The sequence below is a fragment of the Garra rufa genome, chromosome 19 (genome assembly GCF_049309525.1).
Source record: "Garra rufa chromosome 19, GarRuf1.0, whole genome shotgun sequence".
Lineage (NCBI taxonomy): Eukaryota > Metazoa > Chordata > Actinopteri > Cypriniformes > Cyprinidae > Garra > Garra rufa.
In genome coordinates this window covers 30,372,301-30,389,898 of record NC_133379.1, presented here as the reverse complement: position 1 = coordinate 30,389,898, position 17,598 = coordinate 30,372,301, and the positions used below count along the sequence as shown (strand labels likewise).

The following is a 17,598-nucleotide window of genomic DNA, read 5'->3' as shown; positions in this document are numbered from 1 at the left end:
GAATAAAATAAAATGTATTTAAATAAAATAAAATAAAGTCATAAAGTAATATAAAAAAGTAAAATAAAATAAAGAAAAATAATATAAAATAAAGTGAAATAAAATAAAATTAAATAATAAAATAAAACAAAACAAAATAAAATCAAATTAAATTAAAAAGTAAAATAATATAAAATAAAATATATGGTAAAAAATAAACTCCCTGATGTTTTCTACATGGTAAATACAAAAAAATGAAAGGCAAAGTGTTTCTCAAACACTCTCCCTGTATGTTAGTGAAATGAAGACTCACTCATAATGTCGTTGTTGGGTGCTGATGAAGGTAAAAGTGTAGGCACTGATGCGAATCTGCAGTAAAATGTGTCCGTCTGGACAAAGGAAAGTCAGCACACTGCGGTCTTCAGACTGGGAGCTACGCAGATGCAACAACAAACTGAACTCATCACCAAAGCTGAGAAAGAAATGAGACAGAAAGGCTTAGAATTACATAAGAAACAATATCATATATGAAATAAAAAAAAATTCAAAATTGATACATGTACAAACCATGTTAGGAGATTTGTAACAGAAAAACAAAATAACATTACAAAAATAAAACATTAAGTGTGCATACCTGTGTCCAAACACTTGCCGTAGTGGTATGGAGAGGGTGGAGTACTGGCCTACATGCAGGACTGGACATCTTTGGCTTTCCTGCGTTACTGATGCGTTGCTGCGATTAGCCACCTGCCACAGATGATCAAGAAGGTCTGTTGCTTCTGCCAAACAATTACAAGCAAAAGGAAAAACATGTTAAGCCCATTAAGTGCATTTTCAAAACTTCAGCTTTTTTCCTAAGAGATGGAAGAGTGGGTAACTCACAGGAGGACTAGGTCTAACCTAGATTGCATAATGGATCCCAGAAACATCTGTTTTGGATATCGCAGCAGGTACAGATGAAAACCGAGCCAGTAAACAAAAGGCTCTGTTGTCTAGGTGCATTTTCCCAGTATTATTCATTAGCTCTATTGAAGTCTTAGCAAGTCTGAGGTAAGTCTGTGTGAGAGCAGTCACTCAGGAAATCAGCTCACCGTATGGAGAAACAGACCTGTTCAGTCCTTTCATTAGACGTTTAGAGGGTCGTAACAAGTCAGCTGGTCTTAAAAGGTGCAGTCATACCCCCATAGTGCCCACCATTGTGTCCGCTCCTTAACATGCTCATTTCCTGTGGGCGCTGAATGACTTAATTTACAGAGTATACCGTGTGCTTGCTAATGTTTATGTGCATGTGCATATCTCATGCCCCCGGGTTGCAGGCTTGTGTTTTAGTGCGCAGCATTGTGCAAAATGAGACAAATAAATCTTGCTGAATGCTGCATTTAATTAAATGAGAGAGAGAGAGAGAGAGAGAGAGAGAGAGAGAGAGAGAGAGAGAGAGAGAGAGAGAGAGAGAAAGAGAGAGAGAAATACTCAAAAAGCACAGTGAGCATGTCTGAAACACACCTGGAGGAGCAACTACTTTGTGAGAACGATAAGTCATTTTCTTTAAAAAAATTTAAATTTCAAAACTTTTTAACCACAAATGCTCATCTTGCACTATCTGGCTAGTGCAAGATGAGCATTTGTGGTTAAAAAGTATACATTTTTATTTTTTAAAGAAAATGAACAATCATTTCACTAAATAAGACCGTCATTCCTTGAAACTGCAATTTGGACCTTCGACCCATTGGTCCCCATTGAAGTCCACTATGAAGAAAAATCCTGGAACGTTTTCCTCCAAAAACCTTAAATTATCTTCGACTGAAGAAATAAAGACATGAACATCTTGGATGATATTGGAGTAAATTATCAGGATGAATTATTTTTATTTCTTAAAATATAATCCGCATAATCCTTTAGAAATCATTCTAATATGCTGATTTGGTGCTCAAGAAACATTTCTTATATTTAACGTTGAAAAGTGCTGTGCTGCTTCATATATATGTGGAAACATGATACATATTTTCTAGATTCGATGAATATGAAGTTCAAATGAACAACATTTATTTAAAAATGTCTTTCCTGTCATCAATTTAATGCATTCTTGCTGAATAACACTATTAATTTCTTAGAAATCTTACTGACACCAACAATATGAACAATAATGTACATAAAATTTAGATTATACATAACATTTGTACCATTTTGAGTGAATTTAAACGCTAAAAACTAAAATCAATCATTTTAAATGTTGCAAGTTTATTTAGGCATAACAGCATTATAATGTACCGTATAAAAATGACATATATTTTGAGATCTGTGAAATATTACATTAAATTGTTATTAAATTATTAGTATTTCAAACTTTAAATGAATGTCAGATAACAAGGTAATCTACACTACCAGTCAAAAGTTTTTGAACAGTAAGATTTTTAATATTTTTAAAGAAGTCACTTCTGCTCACCAAGCCTGCATTTATTTAATTCAAAGTACAGCAGTAAACAGTAAACTTTTGAAATATTTGTACAATTTAAAATAACGATTTTCTATTTGAATATGTTCTAAAATGTAATTCATTCCTGTATAATCCACAACAAGTAAATCCATACATGAAGGGCAGAAAGACACACACGAACATAACCTCGAGATCGGACAACAAACACTGAACTGAAACCAACTTCTAAAGCCAGGTAATGTGATTAACTAATAAGGACTTAACTTGGTGACTCCTAGCTTTTAAATGGTATAATGTATAGTTAAAAAAGCTTTTTATTTTAGATAAATGCTGATCTTTGAATCTTTCTATTCAACAAAAAAAACATGAAAAAAATGTATTCAACTGTTAAAATTTTTTCTTGAACAGCAAATCAGCATGTTAGAATCTGAAGAATCATGTGACACTGAAGACTGAAGTAATGATGCTGAAAATTTAGCTTTGATCACAGGAATAAATTATATTTTTTAAAATAAACTCAAATAGAAACCAATTATTTCAAATAGTAAAAATATTTCTAAATGCACTGCTTTTGCTGTACTTTGGATTAAATAAACGCAGGCTTGGTGAGTGGAAGAGACTTTAAAAACATTAAAAATCTTACTGTTCAATAACTTTTGACTGGTCGTGTAATTGTAAAAATAGGAGAAATGAGCATGCAAAATTGCATGAGATCACACTGACATCAGGCGAACTAACAAAACTATACAAACAACTGCATCTGCCAACACTGTTAACAAATAATAAGAGTGAGTCAACAGGTTAAGCAAGGATTCTGATGACTGAACATGCACATGAAGCACAGCTGATTTACACACTGTGTAACGAGCACTGCACCAGGACTGCAAGCCTTTTTCCGGGAACATGTAATTGCTCCAACAGGGTTACACATCCCCCTCTTCCCCTACTCTCCCTTGGTCTCATAGTAAACACATTCCAAAGTGAACATGCTTCAAACTTTCACCAGATTTTGCATATGAAATTTCAGCAAATCTTAATCAAATGTTCTTCAAATATAAACACATTCTTTTTTGCTGCAATATAACGGTTATAAACGGATAGCTAGATTCTACATAGCACTCCTGCCAATTTCATGGTGGTTGTCACATTATTCAAGGCTATTAGTCAAGCTGTATCGGTCATGATGGAAACACATATGCAGACCCCTATCTGGTGACAAAGACTGAAATCCACCTCTCAAAACACTATGATTGTTTCTGAAGCATTAGCCAACAATATTAACCCATACATGATCTATCCAATGGAAATCTTTACAGATATTCTGAGAGAATTTGGCTTACTTCCTGTCCTTACAATGATATATCAACAAACTGACTCTGCTGGCTGAAAGTCTGAAAACAAAAGAAGTGATTTTCAGGTTAAGACCTGTTTTAGACTAACAAAAAGATCCATAAATACTGAGGATATGACATCACGCTCACATCAAAGCTCAGATGACTTCAGTCCAGATGTGGAGATGCTGTCATCTTAAATTACATTGGAATAAAAGATCCTACAAGGATATTCCACTCATTTAGATTATAATCTAGAGAGCAGGTCAGAGAAATTTGCTTGCGAAGCATCATGGCATCAAAAAACACGGACGAGAAGAGAGAACAAAGGATACGTTCCTCGCTTTCAGCAAAGGTTAAGGTTAAACAGCTCTTACCCAAGTTCACTCCACTAAAATGACTGACGCATTTTCCCTCAGTTTTCAGACGACACAGAAATGACAACACACACAGAAAAAAAACATAAACCAGACGCCTGAAATCGTTCTTACTCGAAAAGCGTGCACTCGTAAACTCTCGCCATATCCTGAGGGAACCGTGGTGTCCGTGTTTCAAAACACGGCTCATGTTCAAAGCTGTATTTATGACAGGAGAGATTGATTTGGGGGTCACACAATGCATACTGTCTGAATATTTTCTGTGAGGGCTGTGGGTGATGCATTCTCACCAGTTAAGCATTTTCCACTGGCCCAGGCCTACTTCTGTGGCCGTGCTTGGGAGAGCATGGACTAAGCCAAGAAGAACATTCCTCGAGGACACATAATGTCTGCAAGCCGTACGACTGCCACATGGATGTGCAACGGAGTGGATAACAGGGCTTTTCAGTGTAGCCACAATATACCCACTCCGACAAAAGACAAACTTCATTAATTACAAGTTGTGGGAAGTGTGCTTGACCTTACAGCTCTTTTCATTCATAAAATAATAATAATAAAGTCATAATTTTTAATAACTCATACTTTAATTAATCACTTACCAATTCAATAGCCTGCATTTTCACAGTTTAATGTTGTGTTCAGGTCATTTTTATCAAAATAAAATTCATTTTTCTCCAAAAAAATGCCAGTTAAAAGAGTAAAGCTTTTACACAAATTATACCACCCTCCCCAATTTTATTTATTTATTTATTTATGTACATTTTGAGGATTATTTCCCCCTATAGTGTTACACTTGTGGTACTCCCAGGCAAAAATGACCAACCTTCAAAAAATAATAATAATAATAATAATCTTATCAATTTCTCATTATGCCATATTATTACCAAACACTGAATTTAATTTTCATATCAACTTGTTTTCTTTCAATTAGCACCAGTTTTGTATTTCTTTTTGGAATTGATCACTTGCAGGCCTGATTTTTGCACCTCACCTTGAGTGAAAATTGGCAAAATTATATATAGGTCGAGCAACTGGTCGATTATTCTGACAATTAATTTTTTGGTAATAAAAATAGACCTAGGTGAACAATAGCCTTTAAAATGATTTAAAATACATATGAGGCAATAATAGTTTGTTAAAATAAAATATCAAAAGCAATTAATCATATGGTTTTATTGAACAAAATTGTTAAAATACATAATACATTATAAACAATTTAGCTAATGTACATTATTATAACCACTGATCTATATAATGTATTATAGATCAGTGATTATAACAAATGCCTGCAATTTTTTGAATATGTGGACATCAAAATGTGTTAAGTCAGAATGAGGGTTTAAACTTTTATTTTGAAATCATTTTGTAGCATATTAAGAAAGATATTGGTGTATTCTCCTGTGTTTGTGTAGGATTATAAATGATTTACCTTACAAATGTGATGAAATGACATTTGGATATGAATGTTATAATAAACTCAAACTTATACAGCAACATGCAGATATGAAGTTTGAGATGTTTACACATGTAAATAAAAACAGTTTGTGTGGAGCAGCATTTACTATGAATGTAGCCTTTGTGACACATAAGTACGTAACCTACATGCATGTAAATAATTAAAGTACATATATTAAACATGCAGCACATATATTTATTTAACTGAATCATGTGTTTATATAGCTTTATTATTTATTATGATTTTAAATGGGTCTATTATATGTGACCCTGGACCAAAAAAAAAGAAAACAAAACAGTCATATGGGTCAATTTTTAATTGTATGGTTTATGGTTTGTTAGAATAGGACAATATTTGGCCAGGATACAAATCTAAGGGATTTGAGGGTGCAAAAAATCTAAATATCTTTCAAAGTTGTCCAAATGAAGTTCTCAGCAATGCATATTACTTATCAAAAATCAAGTGTTTATATATTTAAGTTAGGAAATTAAAAAATATCTTAATGGAACATGATCTTTACTTAATATCCTAATAATTTTCAGAAATGTTGACCCATACAATGTATTAATGGCTATTGCTACAAATATACCAATGCTACTTACGACTGGTTTTGTGGTCCAGGGTCACATATCATGCAGCTTTTGAAAACAGTCTAATAACGCGTTTCATGCATTCTCATCTGTGGAATGTGCCACTTCCATTATTTTGCCATACTCAACACGGGCAAAATACAATCAAGAATATTTAAAATTATGTACTCGAAATGATTCAAGAATTGTGACAGCCCTAATTATCTACAAATAACACTTTATTCACTCAAAAACTGAGGTGGTATGAGGCCTATTACCAACCTCTTGCAAAAAGAAATACAAATCCTTTGACAATTAAAAGAAAAAAGAATGAATCCAAGATTTGGTGATAATTCTGCATAATGATAATGAGATTTAAAAGCCATTTTCAATAGGCAGGTCCAGGACCAGGAACACTAAATTAGGAAAAGGATTTCAGTACAGCACAAAAATTGGTTAAACAATTTCACTTAGTAGTCAAAAGGTTTGGTCATTTAAAAGTAAGTAATATAAATGTTCCCTGTCAGCACCTCTATGTGATGCATAATGAGAATAATTGATCAAATGTCAGAGAACCACTTGAATAAGCATTGTTTGGCATTCTGTGAGTAATTACGGCTTATGATAATAACTTCTCCGTGGCATCTCAGCAGCCATAACACAGTGCTAGAATTGTTTTCCAAGACATGCATCAAAAGCCACAACGGCATCTCAAATGAAACCCCTTCATCTATGCCTATGCCCTGCAGTGAAGACCCTCACGATCATTCACACGTGCTTGTTGGAACGTTTCTTCAGAGACAAACAACATTTGTGGTAAAATGTGCAAGCTCTTTTCTAAAATACAGAGCTGGATGGACCACTTGGAGAGGTCAAGAGTGAACAACATGAGAGAACGACACACACAAATAAAAATGTGGAAAGAATGTGCCAGAGACAATGTGACAGAAAGATAATTTGAAGGCAGACGAATTAGTTGTTCTGCCCTGGTAGTAAAGTCTGCTCCTCTCTCATAACTCTCCCATAATGGTTTGTAGTGGGTAGAAGAATCCGTCAGTAGACTTATTTGAAACATGATGCTGCAGGAGGATTGACCTAAAGAATAAAAGCAAAGCCCTTACGGTCAAGTCATAAATTCAAGAGCCACAGACAGCTAAGAGTTTAAAAGCATGCGGAATGACAAGACAGATGCAAAACAGTAACCTTTACATAAGAAGGTGAAATAAATAATATCCCATTGCAAGTATTTAAATTCACATGAGTACAATACCAGAAGGATGAAAACCCACTAAGGACACTCATTCTCTAATGTGCTACAAGGAAAACAAAAAGCAAAGGCTTTAAATATGGCATATTTCTGCAGAAAAGCTTAAATGGGAAAATCCACGTAAAGCATCTTCCTCAGCATACCCTGTGAAAGCAGGTTAGTTTTGCTCCTAAGAGCCCAAAGCACAGTGCCAGATGTGGATGTCTGTATAGCGTTGGAGGTGTGTTCAGACACCGCATAACACTGGCACTGAGGGATTGTCTTGATGGATTGCATGTGCAGATGCTAAATAAAATCCAGAATTAGCCACAAGTTACGTCATCATGTCACATGCTGCATCTATGAAGCACATCTTTGATTGCAAAAAAGATACAGAGGCACTACAGTCTCTGAAAATGTTTTTCATCTTCTCACTCTTGCTCATAATAGCAGGTTGTGATGATCTGGTACAGAAGTAGTACAGCACATCAAGCACTTCTGGAAAGTGGAGGAGAAATACAAGAGGTAGAGAGGGGGAAATGTTTGTTTCATGTAAGTGATACAGAAGTGTTTTTTCAAACCATAGTTCCATGGGGGTGGTACCGGAGCTCTTTATCACTCAATTGCTACGCTGTATCGCGTGAGCTACCGAGCAAACCTACTGAATTAGAAAACTCAGTGCCTTGTTAAAGTATGTATACCCTTTCATTTTTTATGTTTTGTTATGTTGCTGTGCTTATGTTAACCTGCTTGAAATAACTTTTTTCCCACATCAATCTACATTTCATACACCATAATGGAACAGTTTTTAACATCTTTGCAAATCATATTCATATTGCATGTAGTTGTTACTACACTTCAAGTGAAGTGGCACATTCAATTTAATGGGTATGATTTGGAAAGGCCCACACATCTTAATAAAAGGTTCAACAGCTGAAAATGCATATCAGAGCAAAAACCAAGCCCTGAGGTAAAATCCTGATAAGAAACAGGATTGCATCAAGCCACACATCTAGGGAAGAGTTAAAAAAAAAATCTGCTGCATTGAAGGTTCACAGAAGCATGTTGTCTCCGTGAGTTGACCTCCTGGCCAAACTGAGCAATTCATGGAGAAGGGCTTTGCTTAGACTGGTGGCCAAGAACCTGATGGTCACTCTAGCCTTATGATCATATGTGGAGATAGGAGAAACCTATAGAAGGACAAACATCACTGCAACACTCCACCAATCTAGGCTTTATGGCAATGTGGCAAGACTCAATTCTCTTTTCAGTGAAGACACATGAAAGCACACTCGGCATTTGCAAAAAAGCACCTAATCCTTTAGGACTGTGAGGAATAAGATTCTGTGGTCTGATGAACCTCAATTCCAAGCATCATGTTTGAAAGAAACCAGGCACTACTTATCACCTGCAGTGGGGTTGTTTTTCAGCGGCAAAGACTGAAGGGACTCATCAGAGTAGAAGGAAAGCTCAATGCATCAAAATATTGAGATGCATCAATAAAATCCCAGTCCAGAGTATTCAGAACCTCAGACTGGGCAGAAGGTTCACCTGTCAACAGGGCAATAACCCTAAGCATGCAGCAAGAGTGGCTTATAGACAGCTCTGTGAATGTCCATGAGTGGCCCAGTCACAGCCTGGGCTTGAACCCAATCAAATATTTCTGGAGAAACCTGAAAATGTGCATCTGCCCCCATCCAAGCTGACAGAGCTTGAGGGGTGAAACATTAGGAGAAGAATGGCAGATAATTGCCAAATGCTGATGTGCAAAGCTTGTCGCATCATACCCAAAAAGACTTGAGGCTGTAAAGGTGCTTCAGCTAAGAACAGAATTAAAGGTATGAATACTTATGCAATGTACTTATTTTTTTTTAATAAATTTACAAAGTTGTGACAATTCTGTTTTTGCTTTTACGTTATGATGTATGGAGTGCAGATTGATATGGAAAAAAGGGATTTGAAAGCAGTTTAACATAAGGCAGCAACATAAAACATGAAAACATGTAGGGTATGAATACTTTTGCAAGGCACTGTATGTGACAACAACGTTCAAAAGTATCAGTTTTCATTTGCAGATTATGGTAAAACTGTTGGTAATGGTAAAACATGTAAATGGTATGGTAAAACATAATATTCTGCAAGTCGAAGACAGACACAAAAGAGAATAAATTGTTAAATAAAGTCGCTACTTTTCTTATCTTTGTGCACAAAAAGTATTCTTGTAGCTTTCTAAAATTACAGTTGAACCACTGATGCCACATGGAGTGTTTTAATGATGTCTTGAACGTGTCAGTTGCAGTGCTGTCTATGCAGGGTCAAAAAGCTCTCAGATTTCTTCAAAAATGTCTTTTCCGAAGATGAACGAAGGTCTTACAGGTTTGGAATGACATGAGGGTGTGTATTTAATAACAGAATTTTCATTTTTGGGTGAACTATTACTTTAAAACAATTTTTGGAATAGTCACTTTAAAAAAAAGGTGTTTTGAAGGTTCTGTGAGAAGTTTCTGGTTGTTGAATCATCCAAACAGATGTTAAGGTCCAGAAGTCGCCTCACCTGGACCTACCAGGCGACTGAAAGAGGTTTAAAACTGCCTTTGAAAGACTGGATTAATGGGCTGTGATACAGACTCCATGAAAGCTCTCAGAGGAGATATGGAGATGATGAGAAACCAGACATGGAGCTCATGTTCTGAAAAGCAGGTGAGAGGTCAGAGGTCATATTAATCCCATGTGACACAATGACGCTTTGCAGTGATGACTGATAAGAGGCAGTTGAAAATTCCCAAAATGTTCTGCTCTCGCATGTTACGAGATGGGGTTCACACATTTCATAAAATGAGAAAAACATCTGCTTTACAGGGTCAATTTTACTTGAATACAGAATAGTATACTATGCCTCTGAGCAAGCAGGACATCACACCCCTGATCATTGTGAAAACTCTTCATTTGACTTGCCTACGAAAACCTCATGTCATTCATATTTTTTTTAAAGGATTTTCATGCTTTCGATTATGCAAGGCAGCACCATAAAGTGAATCAGCCAATCTACTGGGTTGTTCCTAATGCGCTTGATTCCCTAGAGTCATTCTAGTAGAGCTGTTTTTTATAAAAAATTATTTAAAAGCTCCCTAGCTTTTATGAAAACACATACTTCATCCAAAGCAGATTTTGTTTCTATAGCATGCACGAATGCTTTCTACAGAAAGAGCTTATGGTTCTGGAGCTTGTTAGTAGATCAAAAACAGAGTAAAAGCTCAGCACACTGCTACAGCAACTTTCAACAAAACTGGGATTTTAAATGCAACAAAATCAGGCTTTGTAGACAAAGACAAATGCTTAACCTGTTTCCAAGTCACAACTACATTACCCCTGCATTTCCAGAGGAACTCTTCTTCCATATGGAAGCTGTCGCCACCCTGTACCCCAAGGTAATGGATTATTTAGCCTTAACCACCCCATGTGAGGTCATATCAGGCTCTGTCCTTGGTGAAAATGCCCTGCCCGAACCAAATGGCTGATTTCCAAGAGTAATACACGGTTATCAGCTGATATCCGCCCTGGGCCCCTTTCGCCTGGATCCTGTGAAGCTCCATAATCGGGGGAAGTAGAGTCGCCTGCCGCAGCGTCTTCCCTCCAGGATCGCATTACGCTAATGGCACGGGAAGGGCCAAAGGATAGCTCAATTACTGTACCCCAATTATGTAGGGCAGCCTGAAGAGATTGAGGTTGGATGGCATGATAATCAGTGATTAAAGACTTCCCTTAACCTGCTGAACCTCCACATGCTTCTTAATGGCCCAAGATGTGGTCAGTTTGATACATTTATTCCAGTCAAAATTCGGCTTCCACAAAGCAGGTGAAGAGTCTAATCACTCATGTCTATACTCTGATAGCAAATCAAAGGTATTACGCAAACATCATTAGATTAAATTTCTAATGACTTAATAATCATTAAACCTGCTCCTAAGCCTGGGATATTCATGTATTACAAGACAAATAAGGACAGTGCTGAAGCCATTAGGACTGTCTGAAAGCTGACACGTGCTTTAACAAAAAAAAATTTCTTTCTTCGCTCTACCGCTCATCTGGAAAATGAATGAAAGATACCAGGCTGTAAATAACTGTCCGGATACAGTGGGGCAATTTGTCTACTGGGTTTCAGTGGGAACTCAAACTCAAGGGAGAGGAAAAGGAAAGAGACACCTAGCACAACAAATATGATGTTCCACTTACTATATTTCTTGCTTCAGTTCTTCAGTTCTTCAGTTCAAAATAAAATAAAATAAAATAAAATAAAATAAAATGCTCCAAGCAGCGATTACTGGGTTTCAAGCACTCAAGGCATTAAAGCATATAAAGAAAAAGACATTACATACTGTATTATTTAGGTTGGAAACACCTGAATAAATTATTTTAAAAAAGCATTTTTGGAAAATCCAGGTACCATAGAAATTTCGCGTTTTTAAGGTTTATAACTGTTATAGCGCTAACTGTGGTCCGATCTCCGTAAAACATTGCATGCTTGTTTAGAATCACCTGTTGCATGTGCCTCCCAGGTTTTGTGAAGTTTTGATTTTTTATTTAGGCTTTTGGGTATCTTTGGACAGGCCCCTTTTCTAAACAACCCCCTTAATAGCTTTTATTTAACTTATATTTTTTTTGATAATTATCGACCTAGAGAGTCCAGAGAATTGCACTGAAGTGTGCACTGAGCGAAAAACCTAGGAATAGTTAGCAAAAGTTAGCATTTTCTCAATCATTTAACAAACGATTTGATTGACAGCAGTGGTTCTAGAAACAAAATTGTGTTCTAAGTCAATGACAGTTTTTCAGGGCAAGCCTTTTCAAAACACAGTGAGACTTGTTAAGTCAGTTAAGTCAGGCATGTCTAGAGTTCTGTTTAACCTTCTCGGATTGGTTTGAATTGACAGCGCTTGGCAGACTTTGACTACAGAGAAAAAAGGAAAGTTCCTTAAGGAATACTTCAGAGCAAAAGCTCAAAAGACCCACTGTAGGAAGGAGACTTTAGTTGTAATAGCTGTGCATTCGTTCATCTGCCAAGAGCTTAAAGGATCATTAAGTACTATCAGCTTTCTTGCCCTAAAATGTGAGAGATAGTGAAATCTGAGCTAAGAAGTACTTGAGAGTGTCAGCAGTTTAAAAGTGATTCTCTAGTGTGACATACACAATTGCACAAATGAGACGATGATAACGAGGAATATCCTTGAATACTCTTGGAAAGAGAATGGATTTTTTTTTTTAAACGGAAGTAGAATGCATGTATACTGTGCACAGTATGTGCATTAAATGACTTATTAGAATTGTACTTTCAGTGAAACTTTCACATACTATTTTAAAGGATTAGTTCATTCCAGAATTCAAATTTCCTGATAAAATTGACTGTAATGCATGACGTTTTAGACATGCATCACAGAGCTAGTGCAAGATGAGCATTTGTGGTTAAAACTTATTTTGCTAGATAAGACGTTTCTCGGCTGAAATCATGTAGAGCCCTTTTAAAGCTGCAATTTTGGACCTTCAACATACTGACCCCCATTGAAGTCCACTGTACGGAGAAAAATCCTGAAATGTTTTCCTCAAAACCTTAATTTATTTTTGACTGAAGAAAGAAAGACATGAACATATTGGATAAAAAAGCAACCTTGTGCAGTATACTGCAAAAAATAAGCTGTGTGTCAATGTAAATATGCCATTCTGAACATATAACTCCAATAACTCAATATTAGCAGCAGGTACTTTAAACAGTTTTTCATATTTCACATAAATTTTCATTGCTTAACCCTGACTTGACTTGAACCCCCCACTTAAACTGTCTAAAACGTTATGCCCAAAACCATGACAGGCACAACGGCATTGCGTCAGAAAAAAAGGATGCATGTAGAGCCAGTCAATACATGTCTATTTCAAAACGGACACTTGTGAATACTCATCGGCAGACAACAACAGGAGACAGATGACTGAAATTGTTCCTGGTCAAATTCTCCATGGTTTATTGCAAACATGAATAGAGGTAATCACAAGGTAAATACACATTACGGTTGAGGTCAGACATCTCTGTCTAGCATTTGATGTGTGTTAGCCGACTGTCAAACACCCATGTCAAACCTCGTCTTTGTAGCAGCTACCCAACCGTAAAATTATTTGTCTGAAGATGTCTAAGACTAGAAACATGCTCTATGCTGCTCTAAAGACCACCTTAGGCCAGCATGAATTTCCGTTCTGGTCTAATGCTGGTGGACAAGTACAACCACGCTGTAAAGCCATTCACCAACAAAAAAATGTTGGTTGACCAAGGTGGTCTTTGTGGTGAAGCTGGTTGACCATGGAACTGCTGCTCTGACAGCTGACCTGATGCAGACCATCTACGGTAAAGTCTGCTATAGCACCTCCTACTGGAAAGCAACACATATTTGACTTCAACTTTTTGTACTCCCTAAAATATAGGGAGTGCAAATGTGTTTGTGTGCTTGTGAGAAAGTGTGAAAGCCCATGAGGGGGAGCGGTGTTCATCTGTAGGTCAGGAGGTGACTGCTTGTAACCTGTGTTCTGCACCAGATGAGAAAAACAGAGAACACAAGCTCGCAGCAGACCCCTGATGTTACAGACGCCTGTTACAAGCTGAGCAGGAAAGTCGAACATGCCTGAAACAGAACGAACAATGCCAACACAAACACTACAGAATAATGAAAATATCATATTCATCGTATGGCTAGGTTTTTACAAAATCTCACATGGGAATCTGTATTCGTAGACCTATAGAAGTGATTGGATTTGTGATCTAACATGAACCCCTTGTACCAACCAACACAGACTAACAGATACTTTGTGAATCATTTAAGGAGATCCGTCATTTTGAGGAAAAGTCTGTGCCTCTATTTTAAACATGAGCCAACTAATCTTTTTTTTCCCTAAAAAGCAATTTGAGGGATATTTATGTAGCTCACTGTCTATCTGTACGAAGATCCACAGTACAGATCCTAACATGAACTGCATTGCGTAACTCAGCAAAAGTCCTTTGTTGAGGTTTGGCGGACAGACTCGGAAAATTGTTTGAGATGCTTATTTTTGATTAAAAAAAAATAATATGATCTATTTTACTTGGGAAAACATACATGTGGACATACTCATGAATATTTTGAAGCAAAGACGGGAGAATTATTTTTCTTTCTTTTAATAAAGCATAATCACAAGATGTTGGAAGGTCCAAGATAAACATCTTAGCTGATGGGGTATTTGTGTGAACATGCATAAACCTAGGAGGCAGGGCGAATTTATGGAAAAGACGCAAAATGATAGTGTTACAGTTTTACAGTTTATACAGTTACATAAGCAGAAAAGCTTATTAATATACAGTCAAACCAAAAAATTATTCAGACACCAGATTTAATTTTTGATATATTTTTTACTAGTTGGTGCAGGACACTATAGTTCATTCATGTAAGTGGGGATAGCAAAACAAAAAATAAAAAATAAAGTAAACTGTGACATATAATACCAGTACAGTGGACTACCAGTAAAATGTAAAATGTTTTGCTTAAGTGTTTTTTCTTTAACTGCTAATGCAACCTTTTTACATCACAAACTTAAAATTAATAACAAACAAAATTAAACATTGTTTGGTAATTGGTCAACAAAGTATTGATAATTGTGTAATTATCATACTAACAGTCTGAATTTTTGTTGATTTCAATCCTTATATACACTTTAAAAGGTTTTACCAGATTCAACTTAAAAACCTAAGTTCAGCAGCTGCCTTAAAATTTGAAGTTAAATCAGCTTAAAACTACAAGTCACTTTAACTACAATAAAAATGAGTTGATTTAACTTGTGAGTTGAAATGACTTTTTAATTTTAAGGCAGCTGCTAAACTTTTTTAAGTTTTTAAGTTGAAACTGGTGAAAACTTTTTACAGTTATCTGACATTATCAGGATGAATTTGTTCTGGCACAGTTTAACTCTCAGTTTAAGTTCTTGTCATATTTTATTACCATTTTCTAAACTAAAGTGAAAAAACTTATAATGTGAGAACTGTTAAAGATGTCTGAATAAATTTTGATCTGACTGTAAAGAGACGTATACAGTGTTCAACATCTCAAAGCCCTTCAAGGGTGATTAAGAAGACCTACGGATAAAGAAATATTGAATATGTCATTCCAATACATGACTGTGTTATTTTACTTTTACATCATATGCGATCATTCCAGCTAGACTGTAAATATTAAGTTACAAAGGCAACCTCAAGTTCAATGTCTAGCAGCTTTCTAGATCTGGCTGAGATAACACTAACAAATCTGCTTTGTTCTTAACAAATGTAGCATTTCTGAGACATCTGGGTCATCCTTATCACATAAAAGGCCACTAAAAGGGCAAGACAACACCAGAAATTGCTCAAACATGGCTGTTTAGTGTCTTGTAAAAAGCTCTTATAAAATTTTTACAGGGTTTTACCATGCTGGGCTGTGGCTGCAACCCCCACCACAGCCAGCCTTCAAGTTAGACCTTCAGAGACCAAACAAAAGCAAGAACCTGGACCTGCTGGTAGGCCAACGTCTCTTTTGACCACAGCATCTGTGCATTGACAGACCCTAAAGTGGTCAGGAACAATAACACTCAACCACTCAAACCACTCGCAGTCTGAAGACACTTACGTCATGGTCGCACAGGAACACCATGATGAAACAAAGTGAAATATGGTGTATGATTAAAACAACACATGCCCGCATTGAATTTTAAAGTAGGATATGGGCGCATACATAACATAGACAGTCACATAGAACATTTATTTCTTAATTTTTGTAAAAGCTCTTAATTTGTATCCAATTAGAAATAGTGTCAACCTGACCAAAGTCCAAATCTCTCACCTGGGTGAAAATGAGATCCTGCTCGTTGTCACAACAAACAGCTTGTTGCATGAAAATTCAGCCTTACAATAAGCTTGAGAATAAATAATTAAAACTTGCTTATCTGGTTGGGGATGAGACTGTTTATGAGAACGAAAGGGCAGAATGTGTTTCTATTTAGTGGAGTATTTGTTGTCTTTTAGTAGACCGTGTGTAATGCTTTTACGTCTTTAAAGTGTGTTTGGAAGTCATTATATTTTATGAGTGTGACAACAGAACCAGATTCAATTTAGTGTTCAAATTAGGACTGGCTTTTGTCACAAATTTCACAATTAGATTTGATTCTGATTCACAGGCTTACGATTTGATTTGATTCAATATAAATTATTATGGATATATATCAGGAACAGTACATGACAAAGTTTTTGGTCACTGAACAAAGGTTTTTCTGAAGTAAACGTGATACGTGAAATTGTTTACAAGCTGTTACATTGACATCTTTGCGCAGTTGAAACACTGATTGAGCAGTTGCATGAGACAGGATGTTTATTTCATGCTGAAACTGGTATTTAAGTGGAGACGAGGTGGTCGGTTCACCTGCCGCTTCTCTTGAACTGAGGCACCAAAATGGCTTTCATTGTTTAAATACTATAATAAAATGGGCAGAATTTGAAATCTGAGACTGTTTCATATCAAAAGTAACAAAGCACAACACTTATTGCAATTTATTGGCTGGGAGGTGTGCTACAATGTACCTGTTCAATAACTGAAAACAGGCTAATTGATTCTTAAGAGGAGAATTGATTAAAATCGAGAAATCAATGTTTTTTTTACCCAGCCCTGGTTCAAAGATGATCAAGCTGAGATGCACATAATAAGAAAGAATTTTATCTAGTTAGCCAACTAATGAAAACATATTTACTTACGCACCATTTCTTTTCATATGAAGTCTTAAAGCCTAAATAATTTAGGCAAGTTGTGTGAGCAGAAAACAAAGACAAGAATCTCTCACTCAAATCACATCATTTTAAAAACTGCATAATAGTATTAATCCAAAGCTGCAAAACAAGTAAGAAAAGAACAGAAATAGTTCATTTCTTTGTGACAAATGTCTTCAGATCCAGCCGATTTGATGTTTGAACATAGCTGACCTCAGTTTCCACTAAAGCCTGTCATTATTCAAGACTAGTCAAGCAGAGAGATTTGAGATTGACAATTTACAAACAAGCACAGACCAAAAAAGTGAACAAATGCTGAAAGCAAGATGGTTTGATCATCATTTGTTATAAGTCTTGCTTGTCATAAAAAGCAACCATTAGTCATGCATCTCAAAAAGATGCTAAAT

General features: G+C 36.1%; 1 protein-coding gene across 1 annotated transcript in view; it reads right to left on the bottom strand.

Moving 5' to 3' along the window:
- Positions 1-17,598, bottom strand: part of LOC141292056 (uncharacterized) — a 93,502-nt gene that overhangs the window by 60,802 nt on the left and 15,102 nt on the right. The window contains exons 3-8 of the mRNA XM_073824023.1: positions 13,881-14,054; positions 13,704-13,802; positions 7,787-7,890; positions 7,557-7,698; positions 614-758; positions 293-451 (exon numbers count right to left, since the gene is read on the bottom strand). Coding sequence (XP_073680124.1) covers positions 293-451; positions 614-758; positions 7,557-7,698; positions 7,787-7,890; positions 13,704-13,802; positions 13,881-14,054 — 823 coding nt within the window. The remainder of the gene's footprint in view (positions 1-292; positions 452-613; positions 759-7,556; positions 7,699-7,786; positions 7,891-13,703; positions 13,803-13,880; positions 14,055-17,598) is intronic.